The following is a 20,509-nucleotide window of genomic DNA, read 5'->3' on the forward strand; positions in this document are numbered from 1 at the left end:
AACAAAAATTTAAAAAGAAAATATACAACTTCACTAATAGTCACTTCCTTAATCACTAAGTAAAAAAATTAAAAATTAAAAAAAAAATTAAAATACTCAAGCGGTAACATTGATAGGGCCAAGTGGCATTTTTCTTAAGTAAATCATTGAATAGTTTTAAAGACGCTTTTAATCCCAAGCAGCCACAATGAATGTAAGTAAATTCTCTCTAACAAATTTAGAAAAACTTAAAAAAATGAAAAATAAAAAACTACACCCCCTTTTAACAATTAATTTCTTTTACATTATGGCCATCTCTTGTGAGAGAGCAACAACACCCTTATCAAAATGGAAATAATAAATAAATCTCTTACATTTCACAAGTCAAGAAAAGTAATATTCAAATAAACTTTACATAAAAGGAAGCCTTCATTGAAAAAGCAGCTTCTCAATGTTAATATGGAAGCCTATGTGATGACAACAAATAGATGACAAATAATACATATTATTTTGCAGGGAAATCTGTAGATCCCAGCAATCTAACTCAAAGACGCTACATGTACAATCAACCTTGGTCTCAATTAAAAAGTTTATGAACCAGCACAAGATATGAATAAACCCCTCTAACATGATATAGGCTACCCCCAAAAAATCATTTTATATAAATAATAAAAAGGAAAAGAATGAAATTGTCAAATTAGGTTTTGCCTGTCTTGAGCTTTTTTAGAACTTGATCGGATTCTTCCCCGCTTGCAACTCTAGTGCGTGTTGTTCCTTGATTGCTAGAGGGAACACCAATATCCTAGGGAGGAAATGGTTGACAAAATTTAGGCACATTGACGTAGTTTGACATAGATGGAAGTTGAATGTGTAATAAAATCAATATAAGATTTTAATGTATAAGAGACTTGGAATTATGAAACTACAGCTCCAGTATACCTTAACAGCAGATGAAGGTCCAGTTGCTCTTCTACTAGATTGCTTCCCAAGCTCAATTTTCACTGAGATGCTGGCCTGTGACAGATCCACTCCAGAACTCTGCAGTGCTTGTGTCAGAGTACTCAACAACCTGTTCAATACCAAATATCCCTTTATGTTATCGATTCATAATCAACACATTACAAAATAGGGCTCTCAAAATTATGTTAAAATAGAACTATTTTTAGCACTGTCAATTGACTACTTGACAATCTCCTTTCACCCACTAATGGAGAATGTACAAACAGCTAGGTCTACCGATATAGATCACAGAACATGGCCAGATGTTAACAGTCCACAAGCTGAGAGAGTGAGATTTTTGGTCCACTTTGTTTAGTGGTAATACATTGCACACACAAGGATTGGAATCCCCCTAGAGTTCGGGTACAAACTCTAGGACCTAGAGTGTGAGAGAGATAGTATCACAAAGTGGATCTCACAACATTTATGACTACTCGAGTGAATTTCTCGAGTAGTATTAAAAGCTCGATAAATGTTGTGGGACACACTTTGTGCATCTATCTCTCTCCCACTCTGAGTCTTAGAGTTAGGGTAAGAACTCTAACGAATTTAAATCCAACATGTGGTAAGCCTTGGGACTGTTCAATGCTAATAGGGTTTGTAACGGCATCTCACAACTATCTTAACAATAGTATTGCAACTATAATATTCTCGATACAAACTTTGAACAAGGTGCTGATCAATATTAACAACACGAGTTGCTACTACCCAGACCTGCTTGGTAAGCTAAAGGTAGGAGGGAGAAGATTTAATCCAGAACAAATATTATCAATGAATTCTACCATCAAATGATTCGAGTACGACACTGAAAGAATAATGGTGCCTTAAAATTCATGCCACATGAAGTGCTTGACTTTTGCTTTAGCCAGGGCTAAATCTGCGATTTCACTAAGAGTGTTGGTAGTGTACATTAGTGTTTATCAAACATGAATCTACAATAACAAATTAACAAGAACCAAACCGAGATTACGAGTTTGTCCGAAGACTATGTGCAGACAAAACAAACATACCTTTCAAAAAATGCACAACCTAATGATTATGTAAATTACAACCATACTTACCCTTGAGAGTACACACTTGAGATGCTAATGGTACCACCTTCAACAGTCAACTCCCGTTCTTTCAGCTTGTCACTTGTAGCAATGCCATCAGTAGGGCATGATCTCATCTGACATAACTGTGGTTGAGGCAGAGAGGGAATGTTTTTGACATCAGAAGCCAATTTAGGAGGAATTTCAGGTACTGAACCACTAGTCCTAACAGGTGGGAAGAAGTTTGGCTGCAGTGACATGGGAAAGGGCATTGCTGTATTGGTGATTACATGATGATGATCCTTCTGTTTAAAGGTAGTGGTAGTACTAATGTCAGATTCTACAGGGTTCTGTGCACTCCCAGCAACGGTTGGAGAGACACAGATATTTTTCTCGTCACACTTCCCAGCAAACACTAATGCAGCAGCAGACCCACTATTTATGCCTCGAGATTGATCAACATAACAGTCCATAGGTCTGTGATCATTCCTCTGTTACAAACAAGGGAGACAATGTCAATTATTACGTTACAGCAGTGCATGAATTTATGACTTGTAAATTCCACTATCAAATCCCCAAATAAACGATCGGTAGTATGTGCAACACCGGCAGGCTCAAATTTTAGAGGCCCAATTCACTTTTGAGGCACAAATAGCCACCTAGCCAGGTCTATTTGGACAGGACACATAAACGCACACATGAAGTTAATAATTAAAACACTTTTTTATGACATGGAACCTCACCCATCCTTGCAGAGTAAACTCTGAATACATGACCCAACTCACCAGAACCACATAGTAGGTAATCCAAAAGAAATACTAGTGCAAGACAAACTTAGGATGTCTGAGTTTACAACTCATCCCAAGCCAGTCCTTTAACTACTATGCTACAAATTACACAAATAATGCAAAGGCAAAAATAAAATTTACCCATGGCATCAATTTTTCCGGTTCATGGTTCCATCCTTGGTATGGACCTTCATACTTCTGCACTTTCTCTTGTAAAAACTGAATGTACTCAATAACCTTGAAAAAAATAAAAGATTCAGAAACACCATCATTCAATAGTTATGACATTTTAAGGTGAAAAAAAGAATTCAAACAATAGATTAATTTTTTCTTCTTTTTTTTATATCGGGGAACCTCTCCAAGGCAAGGCCCTTTGGACCCACCCCTGTAGAGTAAACCCCGGCCTTGTGCACCCAAACAATAGATTACTTTTTTTTTTTTTTTTTGATAAAGACAATAGATTACTATAAGATATAAAGGAAATACCTCTAATAGAAAAGATGCCTTATCTCTTTTTTGGTCACTATGAGGAATGAGTTCTCGCAACATCTGAAATCTGCATGTTTACTCTTATTATTTTAGTATAAAATCAACTAATTGCTTCTAGTAAGAAAATGGGCCATAGTGCTAATCTGTGCTCCCAAAATAACATAATAATTTTTTTTCAGCTTAACCTAGTGGAAAAGAATTATTTCGTTGACTATACTTAAGCTGAACATCAAATTACATGTATGTTCACAAACAAACAAGCAAAATGCATACAGAAAATGTGTGTGTATTAAAAGCACCAAGGCAACTACAGAAAATCTCTCCCCACTCCATGTTCCAAAAAAATTGTTTAACCACTCTAATCTAATTTGCAAGTCCTTATGCTTACTCATCAACATTCTTCCGACCTTGATCAGAGACCTTATACTGCTATATTGGCACTACCAACCCTCCAAGCACACATGGTATGAAATTACAATGAAACAAAAAGCAGCTAATAAAGCATATAGCTATTAAAAAAGATCAATTCAACCGTTTCAACAAAGAAAGAGGAATCCAAATTTGGAAAAAAAAACCACATGATGTGTTTAACAATGAACAGAATGCCAGAAACTTTAAAGGGGCATGGGGATTTTCTTCATGCTTCTGAGACCTTTGAAGTTGTATCATTCACTTTTGCAGTCAAACTCAAGTGGCAAATAAGTGACGGAAAAAATGGCAAGAATATTAAGCAGTGATCAGAAAGGTCTTAATCACTATAGTCTATACGAGCTTCCGAAAGTGCAAAAAAAGAAAAATTCAAATAAAACACTCGAAATACGTAGTAAATACATATATAAAGCAAGAAACGAGAAACAAGCCTACAATCTAAGAAAGAAAGACCTACCTGTCATTGATTTTGCTCCTTCTACGCTGCTCTGTAGCAGAATGCTTCGAACGTGGTGTGTTAGCCTTCTGATCAAAGGTCTTCGCGTCCACTTTTACCCTCAATTCCCCTGTATAACCTCGCGCTTTTATAAATCAAATGAAAAGGACGGAAACTTAAAGAAGCAATTTTTTATTGCATATAACATAAGAAATTAGCCACAGTGCCCGTTCTTCAGAAACAAATAGAGTAACAATACCAGCAAAAGCTTAAGACTTGACGAAAACCCAACCAGGCTTATTTCACAATACCTTTGTGCGTATTGATCACAGTTGTGGAGGGCTCTTTCTTAAGGACAAACTCTTCCTCGTCGTCTATATCGTCTTCTTCGGTAATACCAACCTTGACAGATTTTACCATTTCTACGAAACTCTTGTTCTTCTGCCCCGTTGCCCTGTTTACATCCCTGCCAAAATCCCATTACCCCTTAAAAGCCCATTAAACTAAAAAACGACATCAAAAAAGTAGACTTGAAGGAGGAGAAAGTGACTGACTGAGAGGGAGAGACAGAGCCGAAACTATTGCGATGGTTGTTGTTTGTAGAAGAATGTGAAGGCCTCTCCGCCATTGGCCATTGCCCCAATTTCACCCCTGCCTCTGTCAATGGCACAATGCCAAATAATCAGCCGAAGGTTTCAGTTAGCATTTTTATTATAGAAATGATACTTGTAGTTTATATACTGTGCAACCGCCAGCAGTTTATTTAAAAAAAATAAATTAATATAAGAGTCATATAAAAAAATAAAAAATAAATTAACATTTTAATTATAGATTCTATTCATTTTTAAAATAATTACATAGTATTTATACACTTCACGATTATATATAACATTATTTTTTATATTATGTGTCAGTCGCAAAACACAACTAGACCTCTAAAAATTCCGAGTAATGTTATACACCACACTATCATTTTATTCTCATTTTATTATATAAGATGTGGCACATTTATCACTATTAAATAAAAAAAATTATTTAATAAATGATCATTTAATAATAATAAATATCTCATATCTTATATAGTAAAATGATAATATAATATATAGAATTTTCCCTGTGCAATATAAATTACGTCAATTTGTAAAGTAATTCTTTATATTTTTTTTAATAAAACATTTATTTTCTCTCTTAATCAATCATTCTTAGCAGACCAATCATAGTTAACCACTATTAGCAGACCAATCAATCATTACGTCAATGTTCTTTACCATAGTTAATGTAAACTCAATCATCAGCTTCTACGTTCTAAGGTAAGAGAATTTAGAAAAAAGATTTCGATACGAGGAACGGTTGCAGAGACGTGGGAAATTTCATATTCAGTTAGAAGAAGACACTGAGAAAGTGGAAACGACACATTAATAAAATGGTTTTTAAATGGAACATTGTTACGTAGCTTACTGAAGAATTAGATATTAATTATTGTGAATATTTTATACTAATTTATTAGAGTTCATACATGTAACAAATATATTACACATCAACAAAATGACAATTTGATATTAATCTTTTAGAGTTGAAATCTATAAGATATAATTTTTGAGGCCGGAGCATTGCTTATATATTAGTTTATATGATAGAGGATGGAAAATACAAGATGAATAATAATAAATCAATTAAATAATTTTATTTTTTAATACTATTATTTTATTATCCTCTGATTTAATATTAAATAATTAAAAAATTATTTATTATTTTTTTCTTTTTTTTAGTAATAGCCCAATCTGAAAAGGAATAAAGAAAAGAATAATACTACCCTGCCTTCCATTTTATCCACTCATTTGACCATTCATATATTTTTTTTTTAATTTTTTTCTTTTACTTACTGATTAAAGAATTGACTATTAGTGTATAGATATTTTTTTCATATTTTTTTAAAATATTTAAAAGTGTTAAAAAATATAAATTTTAAAATTTTAAAAATTAAAAAAGATGAATTTTGTCCAAATATTTAAAAGTGTTAAAAAAATATAAATTAAAAAATTAAAAAAATTAAAAAGATGGGCACGCCGAGCAGTCACTGGTTGGCTGCACCCTAGCAGCACTCTAAAGAAAATTAGAACTAGTGACAGAACTATGGACGGCTTTTTAAGCACATTTAGGACGGAATTATTAGCAACGTGTGTCCGGAATTGCATGCTGCATGAAAATGTTGGATATGAAAGCCAAACAATGGAGAATGGAAAGACAGAAATTAAATTTAGCACGACTTTACCTTTTACAACGGGGTTTTCTCCCATATTCTCCTTCCCTGTCTTTCCCTTTTTCAACGCAGATTCTTCCCACAAAGTGAAACCACTTCCTGTATAAGAACTGCAGTTGGAATTCTCATCATTCCTATCCGTACTACTTGTTTGTGCTACCGTAAACATTGAACCCTCTGGCTTCGGAACCTTTTGATGATTAAAATATGAAATGTGGCTTATACTGTAAGTCCCAATCCCACCGGGAAGAATGTGCTCAACGGAAGTAGGAGGTGCCGACTTTTCCACCGTACTCGATATCTCAATTCCAGTTTCTTCCTCCTTTGTACTGCTATTTCCTGTCCGCTCTAGAGGTTGTAGGAAATCTTGAGTTTTGAGGTATCCTCCTGTTCATGCATTAAGAAACAAATTAAGGTCCCCCTTACTTAGATTTAGGTTACAACAACCTTACATGTTGTGTGATGTAAAACAGGTAAGTTTCTTAGCAGATAGCTGACAAAATTATAAATTATATTTATAACGTACGTAAATCTTCTAGTATTTTTGTTCAAAATGAATATATATCCTATGCATGGAATATTTGTATCTGATAAATTTGTCAACCTTATCCATTTGATGGACTTCGTGTATATAAAGGATCAATTCCCTTACACGTGCTTTTTAATTCGGTCTCTTCTATTTATTTATTTAAGAAAAATAACCAATTTACAACTTTTCTGATTCGATAAAAGTGTCCTATAATTTTGTAAAATTAAGATTCATTTAAATAATTTGTACAAGTCCTAAATAGAAAAATCTTGCACAATCCCTTTGCAAAAAAAATAGACTCCACCTCAATTAGTGTAAAAAAAAAAAAACACATTTTTATATAGTGAGACCTATTTTTTTACAAAGGTCCTGCGTAAAATTTGTCTATTTAAAACTCATACCTAGTATTACTCATATTGTTTAATGATGTTGAACCTTATCGATCCGGCTGGGCAAAATACTTCTAACGCATTCCTCAAATAGATCGACCCAAAACCGTGGATCAGGTAATATGAGAAAACTCATAATGCAGAATTAATACATCCAAAATATCTGATCCAAAGATTAATTAGGGTATAATTACTGTTCATAAACAAAAAGTTTTCCCCCATTATGTGTAGTGTATCTTTGCAGTATCTCCGGGTAAATATCATCTTATCGTACAAAGTCCACCCTTTGACTAATTACTAGGTCCTTTCTTGCTGTTATTTCAATAGAAATGATAGTTTTAGTTATAAGTATAATCATTTTAAAAAATATAAATAAATACGGTACGTATAAGAAAAATAAAAACTTATTTTTTAATAATAAATTACTCTTTTTGAAAACGACTATACATTATTTACACATTCCACGACTATATGTAGCATTACTCTACTCTAAATATAATGTTAAGACCATGCTTGAGGAACTTTTTGTCTTAGCTCTTTGCATTAATATAATTCTTGCAAGAAAAATTACACTTTTTGGGGAAGGTGGTGTATAATACTAATGGCTCCTCGTAACACCTTTGTAGAAAACCAAGCTCTTTAGGGGAAAAAAATATGACAATGGGTGGAAAAAATAGGCTATATATATTTCTTCAGCAAGTTTATCCAGAAAAACACAAATAATCCTTCTCATTAAAGTCTGTCTTTGAGGATGAGTACTGATTGTTAAGCAGTCTGGGCACGGTACCATTTAACCGTGCACCTGGGCCGGGCCTGACATGACCCATCAAATCATATGTCGAAATTTTAATGGGTCCCATCAGGACCCACCCAGATGGGTCATAATGTCCGTTGGGTGCAAATTGCTAAATGTTAACCTCTTCCTTTTTCGGATTTGGCAACCCAACTGGCCCACTTCATTCATTAGCCCAGATCCATGATTCAATGCCCATCACGTGCACACACAAATTGTGGATAGGTCCTTTTAAGTCCTAACAGGGATAGAAATTACCATCAAAATTATCCATTTTTAATTTTTAAATGACTTATTTTCTTTAATCACACAAAAACATATATATATATAACATGTCTTAAGTATTTATTATAAAGAATTTTTTAAAATATGAATATCACACAATAAATTTAGAATGGAAATTATTATAATTCAAAGAGAAAATAAATTCGTTTTTTAATTTTTTGGGATCTTAAATGACAGGAAAAAAAAGATTACCTTGGGATGGTGGTGGTCTTGGATCTTGTTGGGAAGTAGAATGACTGCACAGTGACAGAAAGTCATGCGTTGGTTTTCGTCCTGTACCCAAAAATATTTTTCAAAAATAATAATAATTATTATAATTCAGTAATAATAAACAGGAATTATTTTCAGCTCTCTTGACAAAACAAAATTGGGGGAAAAAAATTCTGTTCCGAAAGTACCCTCAGTTCCATAGGGACGTGGTTGAGGAAGCTCCATCCACGGCTCAGATATTTTTCCGATGTGGTTATCCCGGTGATTCAACCAAATAGACGTAGAATTCGAATGAGTTTTCTGATTACCAGTTGAAATCCTTTCAAATTTCGGAACTTAAAAAGCGAAATTCCGATGTCCGACCTCAAAATTCTTCTTATCGGTTCTTCTCGGATCCCTGCACCATACAAGAACAGAATCTTCTCGGAGAATTTCACGCCTCCGCTGACAAGATCGGAGGCGCATTCACTTCTTCTAAGCAATTCGAATCTAAATTTGGAAGATGAAAAAAATGAAATTGCTCTCAAGCACGCTGAGAGTTTGTTCCCTCCACACTTGGAAAATTTACTGTACGTCTTCCAACGATAGAAAAAGATAAATCCTCGGCCAAAAAAATCAGCTCCGAAATCTTCCGCACATGTAAAACCGTGAAACGTAGAATCGAATCACAGAATTCAGTGAATCTGCCAACGGAATTATCATTTTAAAAAATAAAAATAAATAAATAAAAGGAAGAAACACTAGCAATTCAATACATATAAGGTTTGGAAAGAGGAATATCCATAACATAAGAGGAAAAAAGAGAATTAAAAATCGCTTACTTCGATCTGAATTGTAAGAATTGACGTGCATTTTCAGCTCCCAACCAGAGCGGTGGAGGAAAACAAACTAAATTTGAATCCCGCTGTTGACTCGCAAAGTGTCCGAATTCGGAGCTTACGCAGACGGTGTAGGGTATCTCCGGTAAGATCAAAAAAGAATCTCTCCCGCGAATATCGACTATCTCTCACTTTCTTCTTGAATTCTTCGCTCAGAAATCGAGCAGTTCGGCTAATGGCTGGGCCTCCTCCGGTCGGACTCTCTCTCTCTCTCTCTCTCTCTCTCTCTCTTCCCCCCTCTCTCTCTGTCTGCTTGCTTCAAAGATCTTTTTATACAGTTTCTTGCTTTCTGTTTTTGCTTTTTTTTTTTTTTTTTTTTTTTTTTTGGTTTTTGGGTCGTAAGTTGTGTTCCGTTAGGCCATAACGCCGTCTGGGTAACGTCGTTGCGGCGGGGATGACGGCGTCAGTGTCATCACGGGGATAGTTTTATAAAGTCGTTCGTTTTTTATTTTTTTAAATGTTTTTGACAAACTACGGAATTATTTCTTTTTATGTTGTTTCGGCAATCCCGATAACAATTTTCTTTATTAAAAAAAAGGCTGTCTTTAGTATTTTTTAATTTTATATTTCATATTTTTTTAATTATTCAAAATTAACAGATATTTTATGACATAATTTTGTTAGTTAAATATATAAAAATATCTATATAATTTTAACTAATAAAATCTATGAAAAATGCATAATATAATTCTCTAATACAATGATCATTTTGATAGTTTGCAGTAGAAAATGTAAAAAATAAAGATATTTGAAACATTCTTTGATAGTATTTCTTTCATAATTAGAGCTTGTTTGGATAGTAAAATAAGATAAGATAGTTTTAAATTAAAGTTAAAGGTTTAACATAATATTATTAAAATATTATGTTTTAATATTATTATTATTTTGAGATTTGAAAAAGTTGAATTGGGATTGAAAAATTTGAATTGTGTATTATATATTATGTGAAAATCTAAAAAAATTATAATTATGAGATAAGATGTGATAATTTTTCAATCCAAACGGCCCCTTAGTAAAATATAAAATATTGATACTTTATAGTTTTCTATAAAGAGATGTTTCGATTCAAAAAAGAAATTAACAAAATAAAATTCACAAACTGATGTAATTTGTTATGTTGCATTCAATTATAAAACTATTTTTATTATAAAGAAAATCTAATATATTACATTTAACTATATTAATTTGTGAATCTAAAAAGGTTTTATATTTTATAACTCTATTTTAAATTTATGAGTGATTTTAAAAAAGTAATTTATAAAAAAAACATTAAAAATACAAAGTTGTGCCTAACTGTCTGACATTTTTCTTGTATCTCCATGTGAATGTTACAATTCATGATCAAAGACCGACATAACTTGTTAAGTTGTTTCCAGTGTCTCGTGTACTAGGTATTAATTGTGGACAAGTTTAAGTTCACTTCCGGTGTTTGTGACTTCACGTTTTTAATCATTACAAATTAATATTCTTCTAAGCTGAATTATTTCAAATTTGGCACAATATGTGGATGATAAAGTTTTTGGAAAAAATACGTTAGCTATTTTATAAATTGATGTTGTTGATTTATTATAAAATAGATTTAACAGTTACATAAAATTACAATACGCGATATTATTTTTATATAATTTTTTTATTATTATAGCTTATTTTTATTTGTGGAAAATGCCATATCCCCCATTGGGAGTTATGGCTCCCAATTTTTTTTTTTATTTTTTTCAGTGATTAAGTAAAATTATTTAATATTATTGTAAATTTTTTTTATTTTTTTAAATATTTAAAAATATTAAAAAAATAATATAAAAAAAATAAAACATAACAGGAGCATCAGCGGTGACCGTAACCCTCTCTTTTATTTTTATATAATGTAAACACAAAGGAGCTCATGATTAGTGCACAGATACCAATTATGTGGTTTTAAGGGAGAGTGAACTGATCAGCAGAGGGAGGATGTTAGTGGTGGAGGAGGTAAAGTAACGTGCTGTGTGTCTCTCCACAAAATAAATATTAGATGATTTTAAAATATGGATATATAATATTATAAAAAAAATTATTATAGTATAATTTAATATAATATATTAAATTATAAAATTATTTTTATTATAAAATAGATCTGATATATAACATTAAATTACGTAAATTAGTAAAAAAAAAATTTTATGAGACCTCTTCATAAACCTAATATATCTCATGATTTTTGTAAAGATGAACGCTACTCTTGATTGTAAACTTTGTCCTCCTCAGTCACAAATGATTATATGCCAGATTTCAAGTAGCTTCTTCTACCAACAACTTAGATTGAAACAAACTCAACTCATCTCGACGGGATACACTATTTTTTCAACTTTTTATAAAAATAAAAAAACAGTTGAACTCATTTCAATCGACTTCATATATTTTAATATAAAAAGTTAAACATATCTTAATCTAAAAAAGTTAAATTTATTTTAATAAAATTAATAAAATATTACTATTTACAATATCCAAATGTAGCTAAATGACTCACTTAAAATTTGCCGCACCACTTTGTACGACTGAAAATAACAAGAATTAAGATGAATATATATTACAAGAAAACTGTTTATTTGTAATCAGTAATTTCATACAAAAATAATTATTTTTTATTAAAATAAATTTATTTTCATCACAAATAATCATTATGGTCACAAATAGTACATCATATCAATGTTTGTTTTCTTACTGTGACAAGAGCATTACTTTAAAAAAAAAAAAAAAAAAAAAAAAAAAAAAAAAAAAAAAACTCAAAAATCGTATCCATTGGTGTCCATGTCCAGCTTTTCACTTGGTGCGCGGAATTAACCTGAGAGTTTTGAATCTTTTGATGCACTTCTCTCCCATGTTTATAGTAAAATATTTTAGTCTTAAAATTATTTTATAAAGGTAAGTTTATAAATTGACGTTAATTGTTATTATAAATCAGATTATAAAATTATTTTTATTATAAAAATATATATAACATATCACATGAAACATACGTAAATTTATAAATTAATTAAGTGAGATCGGGAGATATAACCTTTGTCATATGCATATACTTTTTCCACCCAAATTAATTTATACTATTTTGTGCAACAAATTAACTATTCCCCTTTCCTTTTCTTGCCCGCAATAAAATGTTATTGATTGGTTAACTAAAACTAAACAATCTTATCTCATTTCATTTAATTATTACAATTTTTTTAAATTATCATATAAAATATAATAAATAATTTAAAATTTTCAAATCCCAATACAAAACTATTATAAAAATATTTTATTTATTATTATTCAAAACATCTCATATCATCTCATGTAAACTATATAACCAAACATAACCTTAAAAGGTTCACGGAACAAAGTTTTGTTTAAGGTAAATAATTACCAAAATCTTCTATTTGATTGTGGGCGTAGTAGTTTAAACTAATAATTACAGCCAAATTGCTGGAGTCATGTTGTGGGGTGTGAAGATCTTTTAGAATTTTTAAGGGACTCTTTCAACCATTATTTTCATACTAAATAGCTGAGACGTACTTTGTTACATTCATATTAATTATTATTTCTACCAACATATAAAGAAGAAATCATTTGTTATATTTAACATGGTTTAGAAGTTGTAAAATTAGTATAGTACAATCTCGATTTAATTTGAAAGAAGTGATTGAGATTTGAAGAAAGAATATCTTAAAAGTCTTCGGAGAGACTTTTCTTACTACTCATGTGTAAATGTGAATCATGTTAATTAAAATGCAAAGACATTTTCTAAGAGTGAATAGTAACAAGTGGAACCAGCCAAAACCGACCAAACCGACCAAAATTGATGGAGAACCAGCTGACAACCCACGTTCAAAGTGACGGAAACTAAAGTCAATCGATTCTATTTTGATTTGAACTGTCTTCAGACCTGTGAGTCAACCAATTATATATATTTAAGTTTTTCATTTTATTCTTATATAAAACGGTGTCTTTTAATTTAAATAAATTAAACAAGATTGTTTTATTAGTATGCATTAGAAAAATAATAATAAAAATAACGTCGTTTGGTTTAACAAACCCAAATGTCTCCTCTCTTTCATCTTCTCCATTCCTCCTCCTCGCCAACATAGTCTCTCTCTCATCTCTCATACCTCTAGCTCTCGGCTCTCTCTCCATTCAGTTTAGTTGTCCACCGATGATCACCTTGCCCCGATATATACTCTCTATCTTGCACATCCCTTCATCAACAACCCAACATCACCCATCGCTTGTCGGTGTCCTCGTAATCAATAAGTGCCAAACTCAATTTCCCTTAGTTCTAATCTATTTTCCCTATCATTTAATGTCTAACTAGTTTATCTGTGTATGTGTTGGCATTTCAAAATTCTTGGAGTTATTCCCCACTGTCAATGAGCTATTGTTCATTGAATATGTTATTGTGATTTTGTGATAACATTATTTTGATGTAAATTGTGCAAATGAGTAAACAAGAATATAGACTTTAGTGTCTTAGACTTGTGATTTTTGGTATATTGCAAATCAGCTATTGTGTAATTGTGGTTTTTATTTTCGTGTTTGTGACATTTTTGTTTTATTTTCTATTTTATTTTCATATTTTGTAATTTATTTTTGTCTTTACATGTTAGATAGATTCTTCGTCAACTCTAATTGATATTAACTCAAACGAACTAACCACAAACTTGGTAGATAATTTAAGAGGTATCTAAACATTGGACCTCCAAGTGTCCCTACCCATATATAGTACTTATCTACTTCTTAAGAAATCAAGCGAAGTGATCCGTCTATTGTTTATGACTATTTAAAAAAGTAGATGGTTGTCCCGTGAATGAGCCTAAGGTTATAAGTGTAACTATCGTAATAAGATATATGCTTGCAAGTCAAAAAGAAACCAGACGTCAACCTAATCAAAATGTAAAAGTACGACATTTGTCATTTTCTTTACCTAATTTCATAAAGTCATTGATTTTTTTTGGGTAGTATTAAAAATTTTTTATAGATATAAAAAAGTCGATTTATATGTCCTGCTTATTTTAATTTCATAATATATTAAATTTATTTTATAATAAAAATAATATTATAATTTAATGTGTTATATTAAACTGTATCAATTTATAAGTCTATTTCTATTAAATCTCCTTGATTGTGGGCTAGTTTGGATTTAGATGTTAGATGAGATATTTTTAAATTAAAATTGAATAAAATATTATTATTATTTTAAAATTTTAAAAAATTTAATTAAAATTTAAGAAAGTTGAATTATTTATTATATTTTATATGAAATTTTAAAAAAATTATAATGATAAAATGAGATGAAATGAAATACTTTCTAAATTCAAACGAAATTCTAAAATTCAGAATTTTCGTCCTATATATTCTCCCTTTTTTTTTTTTTTTTTTTTTAACATTCTTATTTAGGTAGCATGTTCCACCCTTTAACTTCACATGTACATCTTACATGTCACATATTCTTTACTTATCCAATTAAAAGATCATAATATCACCGATTCTAAGCAAGTTTTCCTGTTCATTAATTTTAATTGGATAATCTTTATCGTAATTAAAAAAAATGATATTAATTAGCTGACCCTACAATCATGGCAGGCTAGCATTCACACAGTGGTCCATTGATACACAACATTCATGAACAGGGTGGCGTGAGTACTGTTATTATTATTATTTTTCTCCTCTCTCGTTTCCTTTCTTTACATCTCCTAGTATATATAATAGTATTATAAATAGGGAGAACATGCATATGGCTCTCCATTCATAAGCAAATTCTAAGGTACTTTTGATCCTTGTGTTGTTTTTATGAATACTTAATTTTCAATATTCTGATACAAATGTTGGGGGGACATGCATCAAGCATTAGGTGTAATCAGCTACTTATTTCTTTTTTTATATTTTTGTGTTTTTTTTTTTAAGGAATAAGGAGATGAAATCATGTTGTGTCCAAGATTTAAAATAAAAGGATCATGTGAGATACACATGAAGTGAATATTATGAGACTTAGGCTGCGTTTGTTTCGGTGTAAAATAATAAAATCTTAAAATATTTTTTTAGAAAATTATTAAATTTTCTAGGTTTGGTTGGCATGCCGAAAATGATTCTAAAGACATTTTTAAGTATTTGACTAACAATCTGAAAATGGTCTTAAAAATTAATTATGTTTTGTTTGTTTATCATCTCACATGATCATCAAAAGCCATGTGATTACATGAATATTGTAATATATTTCTACCTCTTAATTTTTAACCTCACCTAAACATGTGAACTCCCAAAAATATCTTCTTCCAAAACAAACATAACCAAAGAAAAAATTAATAATTACAGCCCTAACTGCTTACTAGCCTTAGTTGGTATTTCTATGAATTTTGTAGGTAGAGATCATGAGGAATTGTGGGATAAAGTGTACGAGATTTTGAGGATTTGTGGTTAAGGTTGTTGAGAACTTCGTCGGACAATGTACTGATGACTGTAAATAGTAGCCACGTGTGTTGAGAAGTAAGCGCTTCGAGCTCCGTACATGCCAAGCATGCCTAATTGCTTTTTAATTAAGATTTATTTACATTATTTTTAACAAATATTATTCATTATCATTTGAATAATTATTTTTTCATCGTTTGGAAGCAAGTTATTGATAGATATGTGAAACTGAAAATATTTTTATAAAAATTATTTTATTTTTATAAATTATTTAAAATAAGATCATATAAATAATTATAGAAAAATATTTTATATATAAGTCATTTTCTATAACATAAGAGAGAAGTGATGGGCATTCATTTTGATGCTTGTTTGTGTTCGGATGGCGGCAAAGTGAGTTGACACCGTAACTCACGTGCTGAAATATTAATATAAAAACAAAAAGTACGTGCGTGAACATACATTGAGACTACTCTTTGATGTGCCAACAACTAATCAGATTCAACCACCCTCTTACTGGGACCCACCCAACCCATCCCGGTGAAAATTCGATAAAGTGAGACTGAATTCACACAATATTAACATAGAGTCCTTCAAGTTTTACTATATTTTAGTTAACATACCCCTGATAAATTAACAATTTTACTTTTCTCTTTATTCTATTAAAATATTCTTTTTTATTTTTTTGATTCCTTTTATTTCTCACATGTATTTTAAATCAATTTCTCAAAATTTATATTCTTTATATTAACATATTATTCAAATTATTAATGTCATTTTTCGTATAATTTTGGATTAGGCTCTAGCAACTCAGCTTTCTGATTTGAACTTACATATTTGGAGAAAACACACATGGAGTTGAGGGTTTGGATACATGCCATGGAGTCTCTGATACTTAAATTAGTATCGTATTATTAGTTTTTGCGAGTGAGTAGAGAGATCAGATCAAGCTCATTATACTTAAGAATCGACTTTTATACTAAGTGTCTAGGGGTGAGCCACCTATATCCTGTGTCAAGGAGATATGTCTCAATAGTTTTCCTAATCAAATTTCTTTAATGCGGCGTGGCTTTTAGGTGGCACAATTAGGCATGCCTTCCAATCATTTATATTCTTCGGGTGCACACCGTCAGATTCTTTCTCCCCTATCATAAGAAGATCAAGGGTTTCCTGCGTTTCTCGTCCACCTGCTTTATACGGTGCCTTGAGGCTAGGCATCATATGGGAATGCTGGGGGTGATGTGTCCTATTCTTCCTTGCATTTCGAGACTTCCCACGCGATTATGGCCATGGGCCGACTTGAACTTCAAAACTGGGGACTGTTAATGGGCCAACGGGCACTCCAGCTAGAATAGACTCCTTATATTTGGGCTTTTCTTTTAGGCCTTCAGCTCAAGAAAACAAAAAAAAAAAAAACCCTTACACAAATAATAGCATTTCAATATTCATTCAATAATATTGCTAATGTGATATGGTTTGATTTGAATAAAGAGTTTAAAAATTCAAAATTATGTCATGTCAATAATGTAGATGATGTGTTTTCTACACCGATTTGTGAATATAATGACTTTGATAAATATGAGAATAATGGTAGGCAAAAGAAAAATGATTTTTTTTTTTTCCATAGGAATTCATATGTTATTGTATGATATTTTAGTTGATCATGATTTATAAGGAAAAAAAAATGTAGAGATAAGAAGATAATGGAAGCAATATAAAAGCTTTATTATTAAAAGTCAATAACTTGTGATAAGTTCAAAACTACAATTAAAAAAATACAATAAAATAATATCGAAAGACATTGAGACAGCACACTAGGTTCATGTACTAAAAGGTTGTGTTGCTTTTAAAATTTTGGTTTTTCTTTTTGTGTAAATAATAGCATATATGGAATAAACAATCGGCCAAAAGTTCTTCGTGTCTGATTTTTGATACTTTTGTTAGCATATAAAATACCCACTTTTTATCTTTAAATAAAAGGAAGGTTAGTCATGTGGCATTGTGGAGCGTGGTTTATGCTTACCCTTTCAAATAATTGAGGTTTATAGTTTTTTTTTTTTTTTAGAAATGATATTTGTAGTCGTGAAATATATAAACGCTACGTAATTTCTTTATAAAAAGTGAGTAAATATAAAAAATTAATTTTTTAATAGTGGATCATACTTTTTTTCAAAAGAATTACGCGGTATTTACGTACTCTACGGCTGTATCTAACATTAATATTTTCTGTTTAGATTATAAATAGCCTCCAATTATGTTATTGAAATTATTCTAAATGAAATTATGCTATTAAAATAATGGATCCATAATTTTTCAGATTCTTTCTTTTCTTTTTTATTTATTAATGTTTTGTATAAGAAAAAAGTGCCAAAAAAATATAAGGGTAGTCGAGTCAACCCATAACGTAACTCGAAGAGGAAAATCTTAACATTGGATAAGCATCAAGATTATTTTTAGAAATTTATTCAGGATTGTCATTTTCTTTTATTTTGCAAGTCTTAACATCGATCCGTAACATTATATTCGGCTTTCGCCATTAAATTGGTAGATTGATAAATAGATAATTAGATATCATCATAACTTATGCATATAACACATGTAAATTTCACAAACAAACAAAATCAAAAACACACAAATCAATCACACGACATAAATTAACGTTGTTAGGCAATGCCTACGTTCACATAGTTACAAATTATTTTATCATATTGAAGAATCACAAAATACACTATAGCGAGAAATCTCACTATTCGAAACACTCAGGACATGCTAAACTATTTATTAAGTATATATTTATAGTATTACACGGTGAAAATCTTAATTTTTACTTTTTTACATTATTTACTCAAGTGGACTGTCGAGCATGCTTCATGCGAAATCTTTCGATATTTGCTTGAGCTACCTGTTAAGTAAACTCTCTGCTTGAGCTTTACTCAAGCCACTAGTCACTCAAACTTTCTATTAGTGCTTTGTCTGATCACAAATAGTACCAATAACATTTTTCGGGGGCAAAGACCCCCAGGAGGAAGGCTGATTGAAAATCTACCAAAATATCATAACACATTCTTATCAATTCGGATCATTAATTAAATATAGCTGACACACCAATAAACTAGACTCCACAAACTCAACAACATACACACATTCATCAGTTAAGATAACCCTAAAGGAAAAATGCGTGAGTTCGTAGCTAGTAAAAATAACATGAATATTCATCCACAAAATTTGAATCACAATTAAAGTTGTATAAATTGAAGTCTTGAAGATGCGATATAAATATTGTGCAAGTCTCACTACCTGAAGCGGGACAGTCCACAAAAGCAATTCACTTTTGGGATTAAAAACATTCTTTTCAAGTCTTGAGTTTTTTCCTAGATACAAAACAAAAAACACAAAAAGTCTGGGTGGTTTTTTCCTACACCCTCCAGAGTTTTCAGCGCATTGATTAGGAGGTCTGTTTTTAAAAGATCTTACACGAAAAAGTATAATTCTTTTACAGTTCAACGGATTATTACACGTGAAAAATATTATATATTTTTAGATAGTGCTGTATAGAAAATCTCATAAAAAATAAATTTATAAACAAGTAATGATACGTAATATTATTTACGCACATAAATACGGCATAATTATTTTAAAATATATATATTATTAAAAATTAATTTTTTATAAGTTAGATAATTAATTTTTTTAAAAAAAGATTATGCAGTATTTACTTAATTATGATTGTAAATATTATTTTATTTTATAAATTTATATAATTTTATATAATAAGTTAAATTTATTTTATAATAAAAATTCTGAAGGCATAAAAACTTTTAAATTAAAAATAAAAATGTTAAACATGAGAGAATGTAAAAGTTACGTGGTAAAAGGAAAAGCAATCGCGGAAATAGCGGAACCAAACAGGCTGAACAGCGCCTGTGTCGTTTTCAAAAGATTAGGGGTCTGTTAAGAAAAACAGCGTGTGTTTGTGACTCTGTCTGTGTTTTTTTTTTAATATTAATATACGCTGTAATAGTGGACATTCTCTTCCTAAGGAATCCGTTTAGGGATCAGTTAACTAATCAACTTTCTTTCTTTAAAATAAATAAATAAATATTATAATAGACTCAATTAATTATAAGCACTAATTATTGTCCTTATAGGTCTTTGTACTTTTTTTTTTATAAAATAACATTAGAAAAGGAGACGTGGCAGTCAATCCGCGGAATCCGCACCGTATCACGTGATTAAAAAAAAAACAAATGAACCTGCCGCCTACCAACATCGTCAGCTCAGCCCTCCCGAATCACGTGGCCAACTCACGTCGCGATGTTGGTGGCCCCCACCCGTACTACGCCTCTCTCTCTCTCTTCCTTTTTTTTAATGATACAAATTTTTATGTACTCCATCGGCCAGTAGAAATAGGAAATGAAAAAAAAGTATAATTGCGTATTAATTTATATATTAATTTAATGTAATTAATTAAAAATAAATTTTATTAAAAAAATATTAATTTAAATTTTAAATATAAATAATTTAATATTAATACATAGATTAATATGTAATTTTACTTATATATAACAAAATTTATAGACAATTAAGAATAAGGGGAAAT

General features: G+C 30.7%; 1 protein-coding gene across 4 annotated transcripts; it reads right to left on the minus strand.

Annotated features, from left to right (window-relative positions):
* Positions 1-389: 389 nt before the first annotated feature.
* Positions 390-9,745, minus strand: LOC122296388 (transcription factor BIM1). Of its 4 annotated transcripts, none has more exons than XM_043106026.1 (12): positions 9,439-9,745; positions 8,806-9,300; positions 8,600-8,680; positions 6,424-6,798; positions 4,706-4,802; positions 4,463-4,617; positions 4,173-4,281; positions 3,284-3,353; positions 2,939-3,034; positions 2,040-2,500; positions 919-1,048; positions 390-781 (listed from the first exon to the last, which is right to left on the minus strand). In XM_043106026.1, the coding sequence occupies exons 2-12, from the start codon at positions 8,840-8,842 to the stop codon at positions 677-679; spliced, it is 1,716 nt and encodes a 571-aa protein (XP_042961960.1). In that variant the 5' UTR covers positions 8,843-9,300; positions 9,439-9,745; the 3' UTR covers positions 390-676. The 4 variants fall into 4 exon arrangements, with proteins under 4 accessions (XP_042961960.1, XP_042961958.1, XP_042961959.1 ...); XM_043106024.1 differs by having other exon boundaries at positions 4,173-4,296; XM_043106025.1 differs by having other exon boundaries at positions 4,706-4,808.
* Positions 9,746-20,509: the final 10,764 nt, after the last annotated feature.

Source organism: Carya illinoinensis, chromosome 15 (genome assembly GCF_018687715.1).
Source record: "Carya illinoinensis cultivar Pawnee chromosome 15, C.illinoinensisPawnee_v1, whole genome shotgun sequence".
NCBI classification, from domain to species: domain Eukaryota; kingdom Viridiplantae; phylum Streptophyta; class Magnoliopsida; order Fagales; family Juglandaceae; genus Carya; species Carya illinoinensis.